Source organism: Chiloscyllium plagiosum, chromosome 17, assembly GCF_004010195.1.
Source record: "Chiloscyllium plagiosum isolate BGI_BamShark_2017 chromosome 17, ASM401019v2, whole genome shotgun sequence".
Classification (NCBI taxonomy): domain Eukaryota; kingdom Metazoa; phylum Chordata; class Chondrichthyes; order Orectolobiformes; family Hemiscylliidae; genus Chiloscyllium; species Chiloscyllium plagiosum.
In genome coordinates this window covers 30,079,267-30,102,995 of record NC_057726.1, presented here as the reverse complement: position 1 = coordinate 30,102,995, position 23,729 = coordinate 30,079,267, and the positions used below count along the sequence as shown (strand labels likewise).

At 39.6% G+C, this 23,729-nt stretch overlaps 1 protein-coding gene across 1 annotated transcript in view; it reads right to left on the bottom strand.

The window, feature by feature from the left end:
• The window catches only part of cpne7 (copine VII), a 147,659-nt gene extending 124,438 nt beyond the window's left edge, over positions 1-23,221 (bottom strand). Inside the window, exons 1-2 of the mRNA XM_043706786.1 lie at positions 22,740-23,221; positions 15,874-16,385 (exon numbers count right to left, since the gene is read on the bottom strand). Coding sequence (XP_043562721.1) covers positions 15,874-16,047 — 174 coding nt within the window. The 5' untranslated portion in view covers positions 16,048-16,385; positions 22,740-23,221. The remainder of the gene's footprint in view (positions 1-15,873; positions 16,386-22,739) is intronic.
• Between the last annotated feature and the right edge of the window lie 508 nt (positions 23,222-23,729).

Sequence of the window (23,729 nt, the reverse complement as noted above, 5' to 3'; positions counted from 1 at the left end):
ACCGGTCTATAGTTCCCTGGCTTGTCTTTACCACCTTCCTTAAACAGTGGCACCACATTTGCCAACCTCCAGTCTTCTGGCACCTCACCTGTGACTATTGATGATACAAATATCTCAGCAAGAGACCCAGCAATCACTTCTCTAGCTTCCCACAGAGTTTCCCCAAAGTGTTTGAACGTGAAGCCTAACATGGGACCAAAGCTCCCCAGCCTGAAACCAGACATTGTCTCATAGCTGTCTCAGGAACAGCAGCAACATTCTACCTGGTGTATTCCCAAGGGAGGAGGATGTCTGGTTTCGAGGGAACCTTGCATGTGATGGGGTCCCCAAGTGTCACTAACCCTTGTCCTTCCAGGTAGTAGAGGTTGTGGGCTTGGAAGATGCTATAGGAAGTGGCTTGTGAGTTGCTGCAGAGCATTGTCTCTATTGTACACACTGCTGCCCCTCTGTATCAGTGATGAAGGAGTCAATTAATTTCAATGAGATTATTTGCAAGGGCAAACAGAAGCAGGTAGGGCAATTTTGATCAGAGATCTGCAGGATGTTTTGCACCATCCAAGTGTTCTGCAGGTGAAAACATTTGAGAACTAAAGATTTACACAGGTCTAAGCAAAGCTTTCAATAATATCCTTCACATCAGATTGGTCAGAAAATTAAAAGGTTTAGGAATTCAAGAGGAAGTTATAAGTTGTTTCCAAAATTGGTTCAATGGCAGGAAGCACAGGGTAATGAACACTGCGGTTCATGTGGTGTAGGTAAATCTGTGGTGTTGTCAGGGACGGAGCTCTAGGATATTGACCTAGAGACAGTGAAGTCAGTATAATGTATGGCTTGGAGGGGAACTTACACTTAGCAATGATTCCATGTCTCTTCCCTTCTCCTTTAGAGGAGCATTCAAGTTAAATCAAGAAGGCTGTGTTTTCCTGGGAAGTGTTAAGCTTCTTGAGTGTTATTGGAGCTGCACTCAGTCTGGCAAGCAGGGAATATCTGATTATACTCCTTGTAGATGGTGGACAGGCTTTGCGGAGTCAGGAGGTGAGTTAGTTGCTAAAGAAATCCTAGCCCCTGTATTTTAGCCACTGTATTTCTTTGGCTGGTCCTATTCAAAATCTGGTCAATGTCAACACCCAGGATATCTATGGTGGGGATTTAGTGATGATAATGCCATTAAAATATCAAGTGGAGATGGTTAGATGATTTCTTATCGGAAATGGTCAATGTCTGGCATTTAAGTAGAAAGCATCGAACATCAGCAAAAGCTGATGTGCATTGTCAAACACTTGGTGCATTTGGAAATGGGCTGCTTTAGTTTTTGAGGAGTTGTAAATGGTGTTGAATATTGTCCAAATCAGTGGACAAGTTCGTTTCTGGTCTTATGGTGAAGGGAAGGTCATTGATGTAGCAGTTGAAGATGGTGGGGCTTTAGACACTACCCTGAGGAGCTCCTTCAGAGATATCCTGAGGCTAAGATAATTGACTTCCAATATCCACAACCATCTTCTTCCATTTTCCCCATGATTCTCATTGACTTCAATTTATGAGGGCTGACTGTGATCCCACATTCTTTCAAATGCTTTGTTCTGAAGGGCATTCACTCACATCTTGAGTTAAGTTCTTTAGTTCATGTTTGAATGAGATTGTAAGATGTCAATAGGAAGGTGGACTTGATAAAAACAAAACTAAGCATCAGTAAGCCATTGGTATGAAAGTGCCAGTTGGTAGAACAGTACTGGGACAGCTTGATCAGAAACAAGCCCAACTCTGCACAAATCTTCAACAGCTGGTATCTTACGGTGGTCCATTGCCTTTGCTGTATTCACTGCGTTCAGCCAAATATTTATCAAGTGAAGTGCATTGAATTGGTACAAGATTGACATCTGCAATGCTGAGCGGTTCAGGAGGAGATTCATCATCCACTTCTGGTTGAAGGTGATTTCAAAAAGTTCTGCCTTGGCTTTTACACATGTGCTTGGAGTACATATTATTGAGGATAGGGATATTTGTGGAGCTTCCTTCTGTTAATTGTTCAGTTGTCAAGCACATTCACTTCTGGATGTGACTGAATTAAAAGGTCATTTCAATGAAGCTCCACAGGACTCAGTCGCAAATGGAATTGATCCTGGACAAATATGAGGCAGTGTATTTGGGAAGGACAGACAAGGTCCAAAGGGGTGGATAATAAATGATAGGATTCTGAGAAATACAGAGGAAGAGAGGGAGCATTTCCCCAGAGTCCTTAAGATAGGACAATTAGTTAATGTGGTCAAGAAATCATATAGGATACAGTGCATTTTGTTAAATTTTTAAAGGAAAACTTTATCTTATAAGGTATTTACAAAAAACTGATATTCTGATTTTCTACATCTGCAAGTGGTGGCCATTAGTTTCCTGCTTATTTATAGCAGAAAAGAGTTCATAACGCATCATTTAGTGACTTTAATATATTCTTATGTATTACTACGCAATTGTGAAGTGAAATAATCATAAAAACCAAAAAAACTGCAAATGATGTAAAGAGACATGAATAGAAATTGCTGGAAAAGCTCAGCTGGTCCAGCAGCATCTGTGGAAAGAAATCAGAGCTAACGTTTCAGGTCGAGTAATTCTTCCTCAGAACTCAGATCACCCCCATGTTTGGTGAATAAAACTGAATCACATCAGCTTTCAGGCTCTTAGTCCCAAATGTACTTATCACATGCGACAATCTGCAGCTTGTTCAAGAATGTAAAACTACAAGCTACAGTTATCAATAAAGTGACAGGACACAGAGTACAGACTCCGTTCATTTCTTTTTATTCAGCATTTGCATAGACAGCAGCTTTGTTGACATCTGGTTTTGTTGTAATGTGACAGCTGCTGTGTAAACATTTTTGCATTCAGGAATTTTGACACAGAGCAATATCTGTCACTGACAGAGCAGGAATTAATAGGGATTAGAAAATACCTCAGAATGGCTTGGGTTGTCCATGTCTAATATGTATGTAAGTGTATATCTCCTTTTAAGGAGGTACTGCCACAATTCAGGAACAGTTTTCATTAAAAATCTCCTGAGCATAAATGGCCTTCTACCAATTCATCAAAGCAGCTGTAAAAAAATTCAAAGACGATAAATTTTTTAAAGGTTTATTTAATTCCTTTCCTGCCCTATGACACCTCTCAACCTTCATTTCCTGATTCACTTTTCCATCTGGTATTTAGCTCTCTGCCTTGTTATGCATCGCCATTGATTGCTTTACAATGTTTCTGTCAACTCAATGTTTTAAGCTCCTTTTTAAATGGTTTCAGATGGTGATGTCAGTGATAAATACTTTAAAAAATTTTTTTGTTATAGTTTCTCCTAGTCATCCCTTGGCAACCAGATTCATCCACGGTATTAAACATATTAACTTGACAGTGAACTTGGGCATTGTGCATTATGAAAACTGTGTACTACATGTTCTAGTGCTACACTACATAAGTTGCTAAGAGCTAATGCATATATTTACCAGTTTTCTCTCCCAAAGAAACTTGTTTGATTTCAATTCACCTGAAATTAGATTTCATTTTCTAGTTGATTGCATCAGCTTTAGCAGTGATTCTGATGAAGACATAGCTTAAAAATTGGGTTTCTGTTGCACTTAGTATAGCTGTGGTTGGACTATACTATCACTCCTTGTCACAGGATCACAGAAGTCTTAAGGCACAATAAGAGGTCAATAAGCCCATTATATCGCATCGCCGCTTCAAATAAGTATTATTTGCCTGTGCCAATCAATCTCTTGCTTTTTCCCCATATCTCACACAATATTTCTGTCCAAATAATTGTCCAATGCATTCTTGAATATTTAAATTGAACCTGCCCCACCAAAACAATATACTCCACACCCTGACTACTTGCCGTATGAGAAATCTTTTCTCACACTACTTTTGATCCTTTTGCCAATCACTTTAAATCTATGGCCTCTTGTGTCTTTTCCTTTAATGAATGTGAATGGTTTCTCCCTATCCACGCTATCCAGCTACTCATGATTTTGAAAGCTATCAGATCTCCTCTTACCTTCTCCTCTCCAAAGAGGACGGTCTCAGCTCTTTAATCTATTCTCCAAACTGAAGTTGATCTTTCCTGGGACTATTCCTGTGCACTATTTCTGACTCTTTCCATTGCAATCACATCCTTTGTATATTATGGCGCCCAAAACTGTACACTCCAGCTAAGATCTAACAAGTGTCTTATATAAGTTCAACATCACTTTCCTGATCTTTTACTCTATGCCTGAATTAATAAAGCTGAAGATACTGAATACTTTATTTACTGTTTTCTCTACCTATCCTGCCACCTCAGTGAACCATGCACATATCCATCCAGGTTCCTCTGGCTTTGGCCTTGTACCCCCTTTAGAATTGTGCCTCTATTTTAAACTGTCTTTCAATGTTTTTTCCACCAAAAGTGCATTACCTCACTCCTCTCTGCACTGAATCTCATTGGCCACCTAGCTGCCCACTCTCCCAACTTGTTAGTGTCCTTTTGGAGTTTCATGCTATTCTCCTCATAATTTACATTTCTTCCAGGTTTCATGCTTTCTGCAAATTTCAAAATTGTCTCCTGCACACCAAATGTTTGAGCTTTAGTATATATCAGGGTCCCATAAAACAAGGGTCCCAGCACTGATCCCTGGGGAATTCCACTATAAACCTTTCTCCAGCCTGAAAATACCCAGTGACTGTTACTCCCTATCTCCTATTACTCAGCCAGTTTTGTCTCCACATTACAACTGTTCTTTTTATTCTTATAACTTTCCTCACAGGTCTGTTGTGTGTCACTATATCAAATGCCTTGGGTAATCCATGTAAACCATATCCACAGTGTTACCCTCAGTGAGCCTTTCTATTATCTCCTCAAAGATCTCCAGCAGGTTGGTCAAACTCATTTCCCTGACAGAAATCCACACTGATTCTTCCTAATCCATTCACTCTTTCCTGAATAATTTTTTTTTTTAGAATGTTCCCCACCAATGACATTCGGCTGGTTGAAAGTGCTGTGCTTGGAAAAGGTGATAAGTTTTTTAATTCTTCAGTCTTCTGGTACTTTCCCCGAGTCGAGGGAAGACTGAAAGATTATAGCCTCTACTTATACAATTTCCACTCTCACTTCCATCAAATCCTTGCAAGCATCTCATCTGGTCCCAGCGCCTAGTCAACTTTGGACACTGGCCTGAGTAACATTTCCTTTTTTACAAACATATGCAAGTTATTAATTGAACTCCTCAGCCATACAATGATCTTTCTACTCTACACAGCTGCATGGTTCAGAGAATCTATGCACTCTGATTGGCATATGAAAGGACTGACTTGCGGTTCTGGAAGCTGCTGCCATGTACAGAGCATGGAAGTCTGTGCAATGGCAGGAAAAATTAAATAGAACACAGCAGCCATGGTCCTTGCATCCATGTATAAATCCCCACATTTATCCACTTTATTTTTCACCTGTGAAGTTCACTCAACCTGTCCAAATTCCCTCGAAGACTCCTTGAATTATCTTTACAAGTCACACACATACCTAGTTTCCTATTGTCTTCAAACTCAAATATTACATTTAGTCTCATATCAAAATAACTTGTAAAGATTTTGAACAACTGGGAACCAAATACTGTTCCTTGGAGCACGCAGGGGGTTGTTCAGCTCAGCTGGCTCGATGACGGGCTCTCAGGCAGTACCAACAGTGCAAGTTCAATCTCTGTTCTGGCTGAGGTTGCTATGAAGGTCATGCATTCACAACTTTTCCCCATTGCCCAAAATGTAGTGACCCTCAGGTTAAACCGCCAGTAGTCATCTCTCTCGCTGTCCCTCTCAGGAGACGGAGCCCTCTGGGACTTTATTCTGCAGTGTGTTGTAAGTCACAACCTGAGAATTAACCATCTATTACTACTCTCGTTTTTTTCTTGCTGTTAACCAAACCTCAACCTATTCCACCACCGAATACCAGTTTCGATTCTATGTGCTGTCATTTTGTTTACTAATCTCCTGTGCAGCTGCTTACCAAAAGCCCTCTGAAAATCCAAATACACTGATTTCCCACTTTAGTACTCTGCTAGTGACGTCCTTAAAAACACAAACAGGTTTTTCCAAAATTATTTCCATTTTATTAATCTGTGACTCTGACTCTGCCCAGTCAGATCTCTATTTTCTAATTGTCCAGTTGCCGTGTCCTTTACAATAGATGCTAGCAATTTTCTTACTACTGGCATCAGACTATTGAATCTACGGATCCCAATTTCTCTCTCCCTCCTTACATTTGTAACCTTCCAGTCTGCAGGCATCATTCCAGAATCTCTTGAATTGAAAGATGGCCATACCAATGCATCCATTATCTCCATTGCCACCTCTTTCAAGACTCACATATAGATTTGTCAACTTTCAACCCTACTATGTTCATCCAAAATTACTCATTTACTGAAACTAATTTCTCTCAGTTCCTCATTCTCATTAGTCCCTTGAAAATCTATTACATTGGTGAGATTTTTTGTATCATCTGCTGTGAAGATAGACACAATTAATTATTTAGCTTCTCTGCAGTTTCTCTTTTGCCCATCATAAATGTTGTCTCTGTCTATATTCACATTTGTCTTTGTGAACCTTTTCCTTTCACATACCTGTGAAATCTTTAATAGTCTGTTTTTATGCTCACTACTAATTTTCAATCACCACTTTTCAGTTCTTACCTTCCTTTGCTGAATTCTAAATATGTTCTCAATCCTCAGGTTCACTATTTTTTGTTGGCAACTTTGTAAACTTTCTCCTTTAGCTAATTAAAATATTTAACTTCCTTTGTTGGCCACTTCCTTTGTTGCTGTAAAATAATGCATGCTTCTTAAACATGCATTAGTTCTTTAAATACCTGCCTTTGCCTGTCTGCTGTCATTCATGTTTATACATTTTCCAATTCAACATAAACTTCATAATTTCGCATTTAGATTTGAGATTCCAGTTTCAAATTGATCTACATGATTTTGAGATTTATTGGGAAATCTGTCATAATATGACCAGTCCTCCCTAAAGATTATTGATTAACTCTTTCTCATTGCATAATACTAGATCTAAAATACCCTGTTCCCTTGTTGGTTCCTCAATAACCTTTTCTAGAAAACCAGCATGTCTACATTCAAAGAACGTGTCCTCCACAATATTGGTGCTCATTAGATTTACCTAGTCTTATGTAGATTGGAGTTACTATAATTTTTGCAGGACCCTGTTACATTCATCACTAACATCCTGGTTTTTACAGTGCCCTATATTCCACTACTGTTTATTGACCTATAAACAACTCTGACCAACGTTTGTTAACACTTGCTATTTCATAGCTCCATCCAAACACATACAGTTCCAAAAAAGTCATTCCAGGTTTGAAACATTAACTGTGTTTCTCTCTCCAGAAGTGGTGTTGAACCTACTGAGATTTTCCAAAATTCTCTGTGTTCCAGGTTCTCAGCAAGCATATCTTGTTCTTCTAAGGTAAGTTACTCTTTACATGTTGAATTTCCTTGAATATTCAGTTCCAGTTCCCAGCTGTGGTCTTCTTGCAGTCATCTCCTTAATAGCAAACTTTTAATATTTGTTTATCTCCATTTATGTCATCAATTCATCTCCCTTGTTGTGAATGCTCTGTTCATTCAGATAGAGATGCCTTTAGTTCTGCTTTATAACTCCATATTTTTACTCTATTTGACATTAGTATTTGTTTCTACTGCCTATCGTTTATGTCTTTTCTACTTCCCAAAACCAGCCTTGCTTTTCTCCGAGCTGGATTCCTTCATGCTCCCAAAGCTCTGCCAAGCTCGTTTAAACCTCCTAACAAATTGTCTTGCAAGTTCTGTTCCTGCTAAGGTGCAACTTGTCCTCCTTGTATACATTCTCACCTGTCCCAGTACCAGCCCAGAAATCTAATGACCTCCTTCCTATACTATTTCTTCAATTCAATGTCCATTCACTTAATCTTCCTACTTCTCTACTCAGTGGATGTGCTATGGGGAGTAACTCCTGTATTACTAAATTAGAGATCCTGCTTTTCAATCTCTTTCTTAATTCAGGACCTCACTCCTTGTATGTACTTTGGTGGTCCCATGACATCTGGTTGCTCTGTGGTCACTCTGTTGATTGATTGAACATCTACACTAATGCTACACTTGGTGTAAGAGCAGGTTATAAATTGTCAGACCTGCACTCTGGCTGAGTGCAGCTCAAAACTAGGAGCATTGAATTTGCCCATAATAAGCTACCCCACGAGATAGTCAGAGATCCCAAGTATACCTTAATTTTTAAAGCTACAGTGCTCTGTTCAATCCAATTTCATACATGATATTGGAAATTATTCCATACTGCAGATTATGGGCTGAATCTTATGGTTCTTTTGGTTAACTCCAAGATGCATTAAGATTGATGGAGTGATTGTCATCACAAGACTGAGCAAGTTTATTCATAGCATCATGCCAACTCACTGCCATCATTGGCATTTGAAGCCTCGCAGCAAGAATCACATCCAATTTCAACCCCAGCTTACCACATGCCATACCCAGAACATCTGTTATGCAGCGGATATGCAGGAATTCACCAGTGTCCCTTGCATCTGAGTCTTTAAAGCTGGACCAGCACTGTCAGTCCAAGGCAGCCCTGCACATTCCTGACTTTTGATCCTGACATGGTAGACAGCAGGAAATTTGGTTCCTGAAGGTTCTGTAGAATAAGATGGTGCATGCAGAGGCAGCATGGCCACTTCCCCCAGGGACCAGCAGTACAGACCAGGGCACCAGACCATTCCAGCTTGTTCGAGGTTGCCACCCAGTCAGTGTAACCTCAGCCATCCAGAGAAATATCCGACACTGTAGGTAGAAGGTTAATGTCCTCCTCTCCACTGGTAGAGTTGCCACCATTCTCTCTCAGATACCTCACTCAATCTCTGTTACTGTGTTCACCTCCTAACAAGCCTCATCATCTACCACTCTCACTACTGCCTACACCTTCCTTTGCTCATCCTCACCTATCCCAATCCTCATCTGTACTAACCCTGCATGCCCTCTGTGCTGCCTTATCACTCACTGGAGGACACCTTCCCACCTTTACTAACATTAATAGTTGTACCACCCACTTTCATATTCCATAATACCTCTCTGTCCCTCTCATTACATGAGTAAAACAACACAGCAGAAAGACACAGAACAGGTAATGGGCTGTATGGCATTCAACTCCCACCATGTTACGAGGAGAAGATCCCGATGCTGACCACTCTGGGCTGCTATAGAGTCAATCCTATGCCTGGAAGCCCTGTGCGAATGCTAACCCCCTTGACATGACTGATGCCTATTGATTGGCAGGACAAGCTTCCTCCCATTGTGACTGCACTAAAAGCATAGAAAGTCAGCAGTAGTTTGATCCTGGTATCTGTCGTGAGGGGAGAAAAGCACAAAAAAGGCAAGGCTAGGATGCTATAAGCTCACAGGTAGGCTCAGAGTGGGTGAGTGCTAGGACAGTGAGCGGAGAGCCTGGAGATGCAGTCTACTCCAGTCCATGAGCCAGGTGAGAATCCCTGAATGCAGAATGTCCTTCCTGCAGCATCACAATTACAGTTACCAGTGAAGCCTGAAGTGCAGAAGAATCCTGTAAGTGGATCTGACATGCTCCATATGTTGGATGTCAGTGTCTGTGAGTGTAGAGTGTGTATGGTCAGTGCCATGTACCATGCCCTGAAATCTTGGTGTCCAGAGTGAAACATGAACATCAAATGGAACAAGTGGCAAGTTGAACCTATCAAAAATCTGCTTTGGTTTCCCTATCACATTTTCCAGTGATGAGTTTATATGGAGACTTTGGAAAGATTGCTACCCATGGTGAGTTGAGCTGTCAACAAGCTGTTTAATCAAGAATAATAATCAGCAATTGGGAACTTGCCACTGCACAGCAAGGTTTGTCATGCCACTTGTGAAAAGCGTACAAGATGCGGTGAGATTATCTCAACATTGAGATAGGTCTCTCTCTCTCTCAATACTGCCATAGATCTCACCATAGCCCAAATTGCTCAGAGCCTGGTAATTATCATTATATCTTTGCACAATGATATTGACGTGATTTGAAATTACACAAGAAATTTCAATCCTCTTGCTATTACTTCTGACAATAATCAAGTCTATTTGATTCTTTAATCCCCAAATGAAAAGTTATGCACTTGGGGCTTACAAGAGATATTGGCCATATGTCACTGGCCATAGTACTAGTAAACAGATAAATTGTTGTTTTGTTGCCATAGTCTAACCAGGCCATAGAGGCTGCTCTCTCAGTAGAGAGAACTGATTGGTCGTGATTTAACCTGAGGACCACCATACCTCAGGCGAGGGATGAGGTTAAGAAAAGTCCTCCATGGTAACCTCAAACCAGTAATGGGAATTGAACCCATGCTGTTGGCATCACACTTCTTTGCAAAGCAACCAATCCAGCCAACTGACCTAAGCAAATTCCCACAGATAAATTACTCAATACCAATTCAATTATTTGAATAATGGAACAAAAATTAAAATGGTGTGCATAAAAACCTTGAAGTTTTTATTATCATCCCCCATCTGCCCCACCAACAGTGCAACCAGCACAACTGCTCCAAAAAACATCGGCCAATTGCAGATTTTCTTGTTGCCATGAATGGCCATCACCCCAACCACCAAATCCCAATCCTCCTTTCTGCTTACCCTGTACCATCTCCTTCTATCACCATTCCCCCAATCCATTTCTTTACCCTGATCTCTATCTCCCCCAGATTGCTATCCTCATTTAACACCAATCTTTGTTTTCCCTCAGATTGTTCTCAGCTCCCAGATGGCTCCTTGCTCACCAATTGCCAAAGGTAGTTATTAATGGTTTACAATTATGATTTTCCATCACTTTCTGCCCCACCTGGCAGCCTTCAACTTTGTCAGCTATAAGATGGGAAACAAAATGTCAGCAATGCTGATGCGGATCTCCACATTTCTGAAATACCTTCCTCCATTCCTTCTGCACAATCGCACATTCTGGGCTTCCTCCACCCCTAGAGGCCCTTAACATTCGTTAGCTTTAATTACCTTGCAAAAACACTCAGCGTTTCCATCTTCTCTAAATACACTAACATGCACAAAGCTTACCTAAATAGGTTGGAAGAATGCCAGGACAGACAATCATATACTATTAATGACACAAAATTTGGAAGAATTCTAAAGTGTGAGTTGGACAGTATAGAACTCCAAAAAGACATCAACAAGTTAGAGAAGTAAGCAGAAATGTGACATATGAGGTCAATCACAGAGAAATGTGAGGTGATGCACTTTGGTAGGAGGAATATTAAAAGACAACAAAAAGTAGGGGACACAATTCTAAAAGGGGTGCAGGGGCAGAGAGATCTGAGTGCATATACAGATCACTGAAAGTAGCAGGACAGCTTGAGAAACAAATTAATAAAGCATACAATCCTCAGTTTTATTAACAGGGACATAAGATACAAGAACAAGGAGGTGATGTTGAACTTGTATAACTCACTTGATAGACCTTGGCCAGAGTGTTGTGTCCAGTTCTAGGTGCCATTCTATAGGAAGGATGTGAACACATTGGAGAGAGTGCAGAATGAACACAGTCCGCTGATTTCTCAGCAACAAATGCAAACAAGCAGACAAAACAATGTCCAGAAACCCTAGCCACTCTCCCCTACATCAAAGACATCTCAGAAATGACTGCCAGACTACTCAGACCCCTTGGCATCATGGTAGCCACAAACCACCAGCACACTAAAACAGCAGCTAATGAACTTGGAAGACCGTATACAGACAACAAGCAAAACTAATGTCATTCACAAAATACTTTGCAAGAACTGTAACAAACACTACATTGGACAAACAGGCAGAAAACTAGCCACCAGGATACATGAACACCAACTAGCCACAAAACGACACTAGTATCCTTACGTACAGATAAGGAAAGACACCACTTCGAATGGGACAACACATCCATCTTAGGACAAGCCAAGCAGAGACACGCACGAGAGAAGCATGGCATTCCAACTGGAACTCTATCAACAAACACATCGAGTTAGACCCCCATCTATCACCTCCTGAGAAAAAGAACAGGAAATGACATCGCCACAAGAAATAACATCACCAACCCAAAGAAACCCAAACATATAAGTAGAAAGCAGGAATCATGTACACTGCTTCGCCTGAGACCCACCGAAGATGTTACCTAGTAGGGTGATGAAACGTCTGGAAATGAACATCCCAGCTCAGCGAGCAAACCTACATCCAGAAGTAATTTACATGAATAGTTCTAGAGACAAGAAATTTCTGTTCTGAGGGTAGACTGAAGAAGTTGGAACTGTTTTCCTTGAAGAAAAGATGGCTAACAGAAATTCTGAGAGATTTTCAAATTCAGGAGTGGGTTGGAGAGAATAAATAGGGAGAAATGTTCTGTTTGTAAAAGAATCAAGAACCAAAAGTGAAGTGATTTGCAAAAGAAGCAAATGAGAGGTGAAAGCAGATTTTTTCACAAGAGTTAGTAATTAGGATAAGAACTGCATGTCTGGAAGAGTGGTGGAGGCAGATTCAATTGAGACATTCAAGAGGACACTGGATGATTATTTGGATATAAACAATGTGCAAGGATACGGGGAAAATGTAGGAGGTTGCCAATAAGTAATGATTGTCATCTGAAGAGCTCCTTTGGGAGTTCCTCAAAGTACATATTTTCTAACCAACCTGATCAGAGATGTTACTACACACATCTCAACCAGATGGGACTCAAAACCTGGACTTCCTGGCTCAGAGATAGTTTTTCAGGGTAGTTTCCTAAGCCCAACCATCTTCAGCTGCTTCATCAATGACTTTCCCATCATCATAAGGTGGGAAGTAAGGATGTTCACCAAAGATTACATAATGTTTGGCAGACAGTCCCAAGTGACAACCATTACTATCGAGAAGAGCAAGGGCAGCAGATACATGGGAACACCATCACCTGAAAGTTCATTTCTAAGCCACTCAACATCCTGGCTTGGAAATATACCACCATTCCTTCAGCTTCACTGGGTCAAAATCTTAGAACTCCCCACCCTAAGTGCATTGCAAGTGTACTGACACTAGATGGTCTGTAGAAGTTAAAGAACTTAATTCACCAGAAACCTCTCCAGCTAAAGATGAGCAATAAAAACTGGACTAACTAGCAATGCCCACATTCCGGAATTCATTCTTTCAAAGTAACAATTACAATTAGCGTATAAATACATTAAATGGGAGACATTTCTTTTTAAGCAACCCGTTGACATATATTTAATCAACTTTTTCAGATGTTTTATGAAACACCCCTGGAGCACGCTGGATTTGAACTCAGGCTTTCTAGTAAGGACAATACCACTGTGCCACAAGGTCTGTAAGTCACTAATGAATACAGGTACCCAGTAATAATAGTCAGCAGGCATTGCTGCAATAAGATTCAGATGGGCCCAATCAACATGCAGATGCATTAGCTATGTGGTTATTTTAATGATGTCCAAAAGACACATTTCATAATAATTCTTCACCTGAAATTTTAAAAATGTATTTAACCTGTTTCTGCTGGAATTAAATTTTAGACAGCTGCACTTTCACTGAGCAGATTTTGTAAGAAGGTTTCACTGATAGATGAAAGTGTTTTATTTTTCATGAAGTTGTGGAACTCATCGGGGGACACGTTCCAGTGAAAACACATTCCAATAGTTGAGAAATTGTTGTAATCATGTGTTGACTATTGAGCTGCTCCATTTGTTTGGATGCAGTACATTTAATATAAATTGTCCTTAATTCATTCCACTAAGACAAGTAATTTGTGAACAATGCCAATGCACCAGGGTTAAAATTGCTCTTGGAGGGCTCTTCTTGAGATTTTTCTTGACAGCTGCTTTTTGATTTTCAATGGCTCTATCTCTCATTCTTATTATGAGATGGTGCAGTCACATAGCAACATTACTTTCTATATCTGTGTTGATATATGTGGAATTCAGTATTGCACAGGCATGGAATTAGAAAAATTCAACAGCATCCAAAATCGTTATTCCATTAAACACAAAGCCACAAAGTAAAAACAAAACATTAATTACATAAACACCACAGTATTTGACACAACACAATATACAAGTTAGCAAAAGACTTTTCTTTATAACAGGCAAACACCTCCATACAAAATTCTATCACTTTAAATAAACCTTCCAAAGGCTAGTGAGCTCATAGTTATTGCATTTCTCTCACAGATACAGATTTTAACCAGACAGTTAATATCCTTTTTGATGCATCTGATGTCTCAAACTCAGATTTAACAACTAACAGTGCTCATTAAAATACCAACTGTTCCATTTTTCCATGTAGTAAGCCCTTGAATTCACACAATATTGAGTAAAATATTCATTTGCAAGGAATTTGTTGAATCAGTGACTCCACATTTTCCTGCCTCCATTTAGCTCAGTAATTCTTTGACTGGTTTGAAATTATTCTCTTTACAACTTCCCTCTATGCCATGTATCAGTTTTCAATTTTCTTTCCCCCAGCTCACTACACACTCTCTCTCCTTGCCCATTTGCAGCTGCCCTGTTTAACCCCCACCCCCATTGATAGCTTGTCTGTTAGGAACTGACTAGCCATGTGTAAAGTTACAGGGGATCATATACTGGAGAATCAGGTAACAAGTAACAGAACACAAGCCTAGATCCATCTTCTGACCATTCAACATAGCAAGTTGTAGTAAGCACAGAGTTCTAACATTTTCAAGTCAAATGTATGATTATTTCTAACATTATGGGAACCAGAAAATATGACCCAATTTCCACCCACCCCACTACAGCCTTGCTCTCAGCACAGCTTCCTGCTACTTCACCCATCCTGTGCCCCTGACAACTCACGATGCTAAGGCTCCAGTCCTGGTTTGTTCACCACCACCAATCACATTGGAGCTTCTCCTCCAATCACAGGCTGCTTCTCTCACATGTTGGCTGCAACACAGGAAGAGTTAGCCTATGGTTGGAGGAGAAACTCTCCAGGAACTTTGTCTTTTCCATGAGTGAGTCAACTTTTTCTCAATGATTGCTCACATAATTGATTTTAGGGTGTGAATTCCTGCCCCCACCCCAACCTGTCTCCCAACCATCCCATCCATCTTGAACACTGCAATATAAACAATCATTTTTTAATTGAAGCAAATACATCTGACGGGTGTATATTACACACTTCAGAAACCAGAGAAAGTCTCTTAAATCCCGTTAGATAATCATAAATTAATTGCAGTTAAATACAGTTTCCTGTGATTCTCACCATCTTTATTGTGTTCTGGGGATAAGCAAGTATAAACTCATAGAATATGGAAATTACAACATGTGAAAAGAAGTTTGTGTTGTTGGTTTATGAATGGAACACTCGACTTGAATCCCATTTTTCTGACCTTACCCCCACATTCTTTTAGATTCTCCTTTAGAATCAATCAAATGTAGAAAGGAGGCAACAAACTTGAACAGAATGTTTCCCATAGGGAAAAAGAGAGGATGTTAGGTCAGAGCCTGTCTCACATTTTCCGAGACAATCAGTTCCACACAGGCATTGAAAGAAGAAAACAATGAGCTTGTTGTCAAATAGCACTTTTCACACCTTTGCCATGTATTTTATGGGCAATAAAGTGGTATAATTTATCTGCTATTTTAATCAGCAATGTTATTAGAAAGTCTCTATCCATCTTTAACCAGCAGTTTTAGTGGAAGCAAAAGTCATGATCCACATTATTTGAAATACATTATACAAATCTTTCATACATACACTAATGGACAAGCACATTGATAATGTCTTTTGAACTAGGTAACATCTATTAATTGTCACTTACCTCCACCCAATGTCCCTGAGACTGCATCATAAGTACCACAGATGGGTCAGATTTATTGAGAGTATCTCTGTCCAGCAAAGCTTTACAGGAAACACGTAGCTCCACCTTGGATACACAGGGAGCAGTGACAACACCCAATGGACCTGGAGACACCCTGCCTGTGAGCTCGGTCATCTCTGCACCAGGGAGATGTCTGAGAAACCAGCAGCAAGGACACGTTACTGGGAGCACCTTAACAAGAGACTGAGCTCTTCACCAAAGCACCAACAATGAAAAGCCAGCACTGAGGATTTGTTTTGGATGTTGACACCAAGGCAACTGCCACTGAGATGTTAGAAGGTATAAAGGTGATAAAGATTATTTCAGTGGAATCAGTTCTGTTCTAGGATTCTCCAATTCAGCCTTGTTAATACTGTGAGTTTTCCATCTTCAGTATCCAAGAAAAAAACTGAAGGAACGGTATGCAGTCCTTTCATACAACCCCACAGAACCAAAAGTGATATCAAATGCACCTGAAAATAAATCAAGAAAAAGTTTACTATAATAAAGGTCATATTTCAAAGAAATTTGAAGTCTGAGACCAATGATTCAGTTTAACACTAACTACAATGAATGAATGTTAGTCTATTCTTTTTACATAATCTATTCTATCCTGTTGTTAGATTTTATAATGTTTAAGTGCCCATTTTTCTAGCTAGAAAATGAAAATAAGCAAAAGAAATAAGGGAAATAATAAAAAAGGAAGATAATGCTGCCATTTCTTTGAAGAGACCAGGAAATAAACAAATAAACCCTTTTAAACCAATGTTTTCTCTGTCATTGTGAAACATAGCTGACTCTATGTACACAAAGATGTGTTTCATTCTGTTCCAAAATTAGAAATAGATACAACATGCTCATTCAAGGTTTCACACATTTATTTTCATGATTTAGAACTTCACTATGTAAAATTACCTCCTATTTGGTTTTATCAAAGAGTATAAATAATTCCCATTCACTTCTTTAAAATGTTTCAGATCATTTCCCCATTATTTTCCTCTTATCTACATTATCATTCAGCACCAAATTATATCCCATTCATTTCAGTTAACTATATTGTAAATGTGTGAAATCATAAATTGTCACTATCCATTATTTCTCCAATATTAAAGTTTTGTGTCCCTTGTCTTTCAGGTGGAAAGCACACTCTAAACTTCACATACTAGATATCGCACTGGACTACAAGTTATAAATAGTCATTTCATAGAATCATACAGTACAGAAGAGGCTCTTCCGCCCACCAAGCCTGTACCACCACGTTTGGCCAAACTTTTTTTTTGGTCTTCTGAAATAGGACATAACCCCAGGATTTAAAATCACCTGGAAACAGGATCTACTACTGAGGATTTATTTCAACATTAATCCTATCTATTGTAATTAAATATTGGAGAATTAAAAGAACTCAGATTGGCCTTAATTCAAGAATGAAACCGCGTTCTTCATGGTATATTGCTCCTTTCCCGATAGAGTTACAATGAACAATGCCTGTTTAAACGATTATTCTAAATTATTTCAGTCTTTCAAGCTCAATCTGCCAGTTTATAAATAAAGTTATCTTATATTCACACTGTCCTATTTAATTTTTTGATGGGTGTGACAAAACATGAGTGAAACTTTAAAGAATATTTTACAAATCATCACTGGCCTCTAAAGACAATGAAGGAAAGCTGTAGTTTATTACTTGCATGACACAAATAACAGTTTCAAGGTACCAACCATCATTCAGTTCTGTATTCATACAGCTTTTTAAATTAAAAAGATAACTGACCTAACATAACTTACGTTTATCATGATCAGATCATACATCCACTACTTAGTGAAAACAATAAAACCAGAAAATGCTGGATATATCCAGACAGTATCTGTGGAGGAGTCATTGATTTAATGGTGGAATTCTGCAGATTAGTTCCTTCTGGAATCACAGCACTTTTATTTGTAAGTTGAGCAATTTGCTCAGTTTTCCCAAGAATCCTTCCCCCAGCCATGGCATTATCATTCACAATCCAATCTTTTCCAAACATTAGCAACGATGTGTAGGATTATTCTGTCAAAGGAAATATTTCTAATTAAAAAGACCATGGTATGAGTCACAATTGCTCATTACAGAACAATTGGCTGGCTTGCTAGTTTCATGGGTAGTATTAATGTATTAATCTGAAGTCACCTGCCAGACAAGACTTTTGTTTTGATAATAATCCTGGAGTTTTCATCATGTAATAAGATTACCAGATTTTTTGCTTTCATTTTTCCTGATTTGAGGACTGCAGATGCTGGAGATCAGAGTCTAAAAGTGTGGCAATGGAAAAGCACAGCTGGTGAATCGAAATTTCGGGCATGAACCCTTCATCATTCCTGATGTTGCCTGACCTGCTATGCTTTTCCAGCATCACACTTTGACTCCTATAAAGGGACTTTTGGCCAACATTCCTATCAATGTCAATGGATATAGAAGCTGGATATTTCTGTCACTTGAATGAAATTCACTGAATGCAATGAGTTTCATGATGTTCTAAGAACCCCTAATACAACATATCAATTTCATAACTGACTTAGTTCACAACACAAGCAAACTTTATGAAATTTAAAATTAAAACATTTAATTATTATTCGGGAAATTTATGAACAAGTATATTCAGTAACATAATTTTCAAATAAGATAACCATCTCCCCTTGACATTCTATGGCATTACCATTGTTGAATTCCTCCATAATTACAAACTGAACTGGGCCAGGTACCGCGGTTACGACAGCACGTCAGAGGCTGGGCAATCTGAGTGAATAATTCACCTTCTCAGTCCCCAAAGCCTGTCCATCACCTACAAGACCAAAGTCAAGGATGTGACAGAATAGTCTTCACGTTCCTGGATGACAGCAGTTCCAAGAACACTCAAGAAGCTTGATACCCTCCAGGACAAAGCAGCCCACCTGACTGGCAACCTATCCACCCACCTTCAATATTTACTCCCTCCACCACCAACACACAATGGCAGCAATGTGAACCATTTCAAATAAACACAAACATGACATTCTGAAGAGGAGTCATACTGGACTCAAAACATTAAATCTGTTTCTGTCTCCACAGATAGTGCCAGATCTGCTGAGACTCTCCAGCACTTTCTGTTTTTATTTCAGATTTCCAGCATCCACAATTATTTGCTTTACACTACCATCCAAATCCACCACTTGGAAGGACAAGAATAATGGGAACACCACCATCTACAGATGCATCTTTAAGCCACACACCATCTTGGTTCATTGAACTAAATTACTGTTTGTTCCACTGGGCCAAAATCCTGGAACTCATATCCCTACAGCATTGCAGGGGTACCCACCACACCCGCAACTACCACACCCACAACCACCTCCATCAATGACAGGAGTTCAAGAAGGCAGCTTTCTCATGGAAATTTGGATTGAACAATAAATCCTACTGTAGCCAGTGACACCTACATCATATTAACAAATAACGAAAAGCAATAAGCTTCATTCAAAAATAGGCTGTTTAACTTTACAATTTCTTGCTTGTATAGAACTTGTATGATTGTAATTAAATTGTGAGCATAAATTTATCAACAGATACATGAATAGATATTTTTCTTTGGCTTGATTAGGAAAGAAATTTAATTTATATGTGAAAGATACATGCGTTATGTGTTATATAAGAATATAGTTCTTACATTTTAAGATGTTGGGCATTTTTTATGTGACTTGGATAGCTCATTTCTATTCTAATAACTTAAGAAGGATAGTTCTGACAAACAAGAATGGTCTAACATTTATCCTAGCAAAACTATCAGAAGGTGTCATTAGAGACAAAGTGACTATGGACTTGAACAAATCTGTACTGATGAGAGAACCAGCATGCATTTGGAAAGAATGGCATGCCTAACTAACCTGTTTCAAATTTTGAGGATGCCACTAATATGGTATGGAGTGAAGTGAAGTATTATTTCCTCAACTTCCAGAAGGCATTCGATACATTTTCACTAAAGAGACCTCGGTGTAAGGGGTGGCTTTGAATATTTTTAAGGGAAAAGTGGATAGATTCTTGGAAAGCAATAGGGTGAAAGATTACTTAAGATAGGTGGGAGTATGAATTTGAAGGTTACAATCACATCCAGCTTTTAAAGATGGCCAAGTGGTCTATATGTGCTTCTAACTCATACTCATATATATTTTCATTAGAGGTTCAGGTAAAATGGAAGTGTATGGAATTAAGAATAACTTTTTTGGCATGAGTAAGAATTGAGTAAGAGGTAGGGAACAAGAGGAAATGGTAGTATGTGCAATTCATAAAGCCACATTCTCTACAGTAAAAAGAATTATTCAAAATTCTAACATTGTTCAGTTTGAACAGAAAGGGCAGAGCTGAAATTAAACTTTGCTGCATTAACAAAAGTAAATATAGGCAATTTATGTTCTGTATGTTGTTAGACTGCCAAATTTATATTGTATTTCACCAGAGCTGTGCAGACCTTTACCAAATATAGTAATACATTTATATTTTCTGTTTCTCCCCTCTATATCAGGCACAGTTACACTTCTTTAAATATTTTATAAACAAAGGTAAGCATTTTGTGTCTTTTAATACTTTACATTGCCAACATGTTGTTGATAAATGTCTCAATCTTGTTAGACAAAAGATAAAATCCTCTGTGATTTTACCGTGATTCACTGAAACAGTATTACATAAGTAATATTACTGAATTAATTTCAGCAAAAACAAAATTACCACACGGTTATGAGAACAGATATATTCTGTCTCAACAAGCCATTTAGGTGGAACAACCTTAAACCATCACAGAGGAAACCTTGGGCCATTCTGAAGTAATGATGTCCAAAGACATTTTCAGCACTGATTCTAATAGTTTCAGATGCTCAATACAGAAGGCTTGACTCTGGATCCAAGTTACTTTCTACTTCAAGCAGGAGAAACTTTAAATGGTAATTCAAGAAACACCTACTGAGAGAAACCATAACTACTGAGTGATTATTTCAGCAAATCTGACGGTGTTAAATCCAAACCACCGATGAGGAGAAATGAAATGACAGGCCATCTTTTAAAGCACTAGCCAGTCTTTAAAGATCAGTATTCACTGAGGGGGTGGTGTTAATCACCTCGGTGTAAGATTAGAATCCCTTATATTTGAATAGATAGCAGTGAAATACTCAGTGAAAGATACTCAGTGAATAGATAGCAGTGAAATACTGTGTATGCTTGATAAAACCTTTCAGAAGGAAAGGGTTTTTTAAAAGGGTTTATTTTGTATTTTCCAGTTATGAATAGTGGACTTGTACCATGGTAAGCAAATTTACTGAATTTTAATTACTTAACACCCTATATGTGCTGTGTAAGTATTCAGAATTACTGCTAAAAATCACACAACACCAGATTATAGTCCAAACCTGGTGTTGTGTGATCTTTAACTTTGTTGCACCTATCCAACACCGGCTCCTCCACATTCAGAATTACTGACATACTTCATTCCCATTCACAGCAGTGCTGGCCGCCTTGATAAAGGGATTTGAAGATTTCTATAGTCAGTAAAGAATCTTCCAAATATGGTTGGTTATGTCCTGAAAGAATTTTTTAGGAACAACTCTGGCCCTAAAGCACAACATAAAAACTTATATGAAGTGTTGCCAAAGCTCAAAGTAGACCAGGTATTGTTTCCAGAGAGCAAGCATTCCCAACTAGTCCCAGTCACAACCAAATTCTCATAAACAAGAAACCCCAAGGGTTGTTCTCATGGCTACCTTCAAATTGACTGATTTTTGAATTTGTTTCATTATTTTGTAATTCAGCTTCCTCCTACTGCTAATAGTGCTTCAGCAGAAACTTGTACAGATGTTGTGCAAATAGATAGATACTTTGAATAAATGTAAATGTAATTAAGTTTCTTCACACCAGTTATAAGAAAGTGAAAGGACACAGTGGGCAGCTGTACCACGTAGTGACCTTTATATATTTTTTGTGTACACTAGTAATGAACATCCTATCAGCCACGTACTAACAGCATGAAATGAAGCAAAATGTTAATCACTCTTTTAAAAAATATAAGAAGCTGTGCCCGATGTTGGAGATGATGACAAGAACCTGAAGTATTCAGCGTTGAAATGCTGCCCTGTAAAATGCCATACCTACACCACAGCAACTTCAATCTCGTCCTCCCAAAATTATTTCGGAACCACAATATGTCTTTTTTCCCCAATTTCCATCGCTTGCTTTCAACTCCTATCTGTGGCAGCCGGATTAAAACACAACCATCTGTATTAAATTTAGAGTTTGTTCAGTAAGCAGCCTCTCTCCGGGCTGATCACATTTACAGAGAACCACGGGTCGCCACCTTAGTTGCGGTGCGCCCTAACCTAATACAGAAAATAAAAAAAAAGGTCCCATTCATAATGAAAGGGTACTAATCGACCACCCAGCACCTTTGGCCGTTCTTTTTTAAGCTGCAGGGTTTAATGAAAACCAATGCTACCACATGCGAGGTAATTGATGTTAAAACATTGAAATTAAACTGACAGCACTGATATTGCCCAGTCCGAGTTGATTAAAGCAAGTTGGTCGAAAGTAGTGAATTTCTAGACACGAGGCGATATCCTTCACAAAAGTCATCTGGTTTGCTTGCAATCTGGTTACTAAGATAATAACCGAGACTTCAGATCACAGAGCTGTCGAAAATGTAACTTAATGAATTTGGTCTTTCCACGAGTTATTTAATTCCCTCCTTATATATTCCTTACAGCATCCCTCCATTTAATACTGCTGTAACAATGCATAACAGTTATTCCAAATAACAATTGTCACCAAAAGATAGTACCTGGACAGAGAGCCTTGGACTCAGTGCTCGCCGCCTGTGCTCGAGGCTAGCCAGTTAGTGGCGAGGCAAGTCTGGAGAAGAGAGGGAGAGAGGGAGAGAGAGAGAAAGAGGGAGGGATGGAGAGAGAGAGAGAAGGGGGAGGAACAGAGGGAGCTGCGCTCAGGTACTCCCACTCGCTCACATTCCCAGAGCCAGCAGCAGCCTCCCCACGACCGCCTACTTGCTCATTGGGTACAAATGTGTCTGCCTTTCTTTTCCACTTGAAGAAAACTTGCTCCCATGAGACCATTGCAGTAATGTTTGACATCAAGTCCAAAATATCGTGAAAGAATTATTTACCCAAGCCGTGTATTTAGAAATCGAGGCGCTGAGGAACTCAGGCTCATCTGAAAGGGGTGAAACTCAGAAACACGACTAATCTGTGAAATGTTCGACCTGAACCTTCAGATCCCGTGTAGCCAGCGGTGGTTCTGTTGGGCCAGCCCCTGGGTAGTCAGTGCTATGGGGGATGCCGCCAGCAAAATCGCTGCAGAGGCGAACTGCCCTGGCGATTGGTTATTAATGTGCAACTCGCACAGAAACTTCAGGGCAGCCCCATGTGCGCGGTTTGAGTGCGGACACCCACAGTCTGCTGCCAGGTGGGGGTGGGGGTCACCTGCCTGTCTCCCCAGTTACATGACACTGAGAGGGGGGGGGGGCTTCCCAAACTCTTGGGGGTTTGAATCTGGTCACCAGGCCTGGGAGGGGGCTTGTGTAACTGGGAGAGGGGGAAGAGGAGGCAGTTAGAGGGAGAGGGTCAGTCGGAGAGCTGCCAAGGTGATTGCTGCAGTGATTCTGGCGACTGCAAAGGGGGGAGGGGGTTCACTACCTTCCCCTCCCCATGAGGAAGCCCGGTCCGATACTGATATTATGGTCACCATTCCACCGAGAGAAGGTAGACGCGTGTACATTTCAGTCTGTCCGCTTCCTCACAAAGTGAACAGTCCTGAT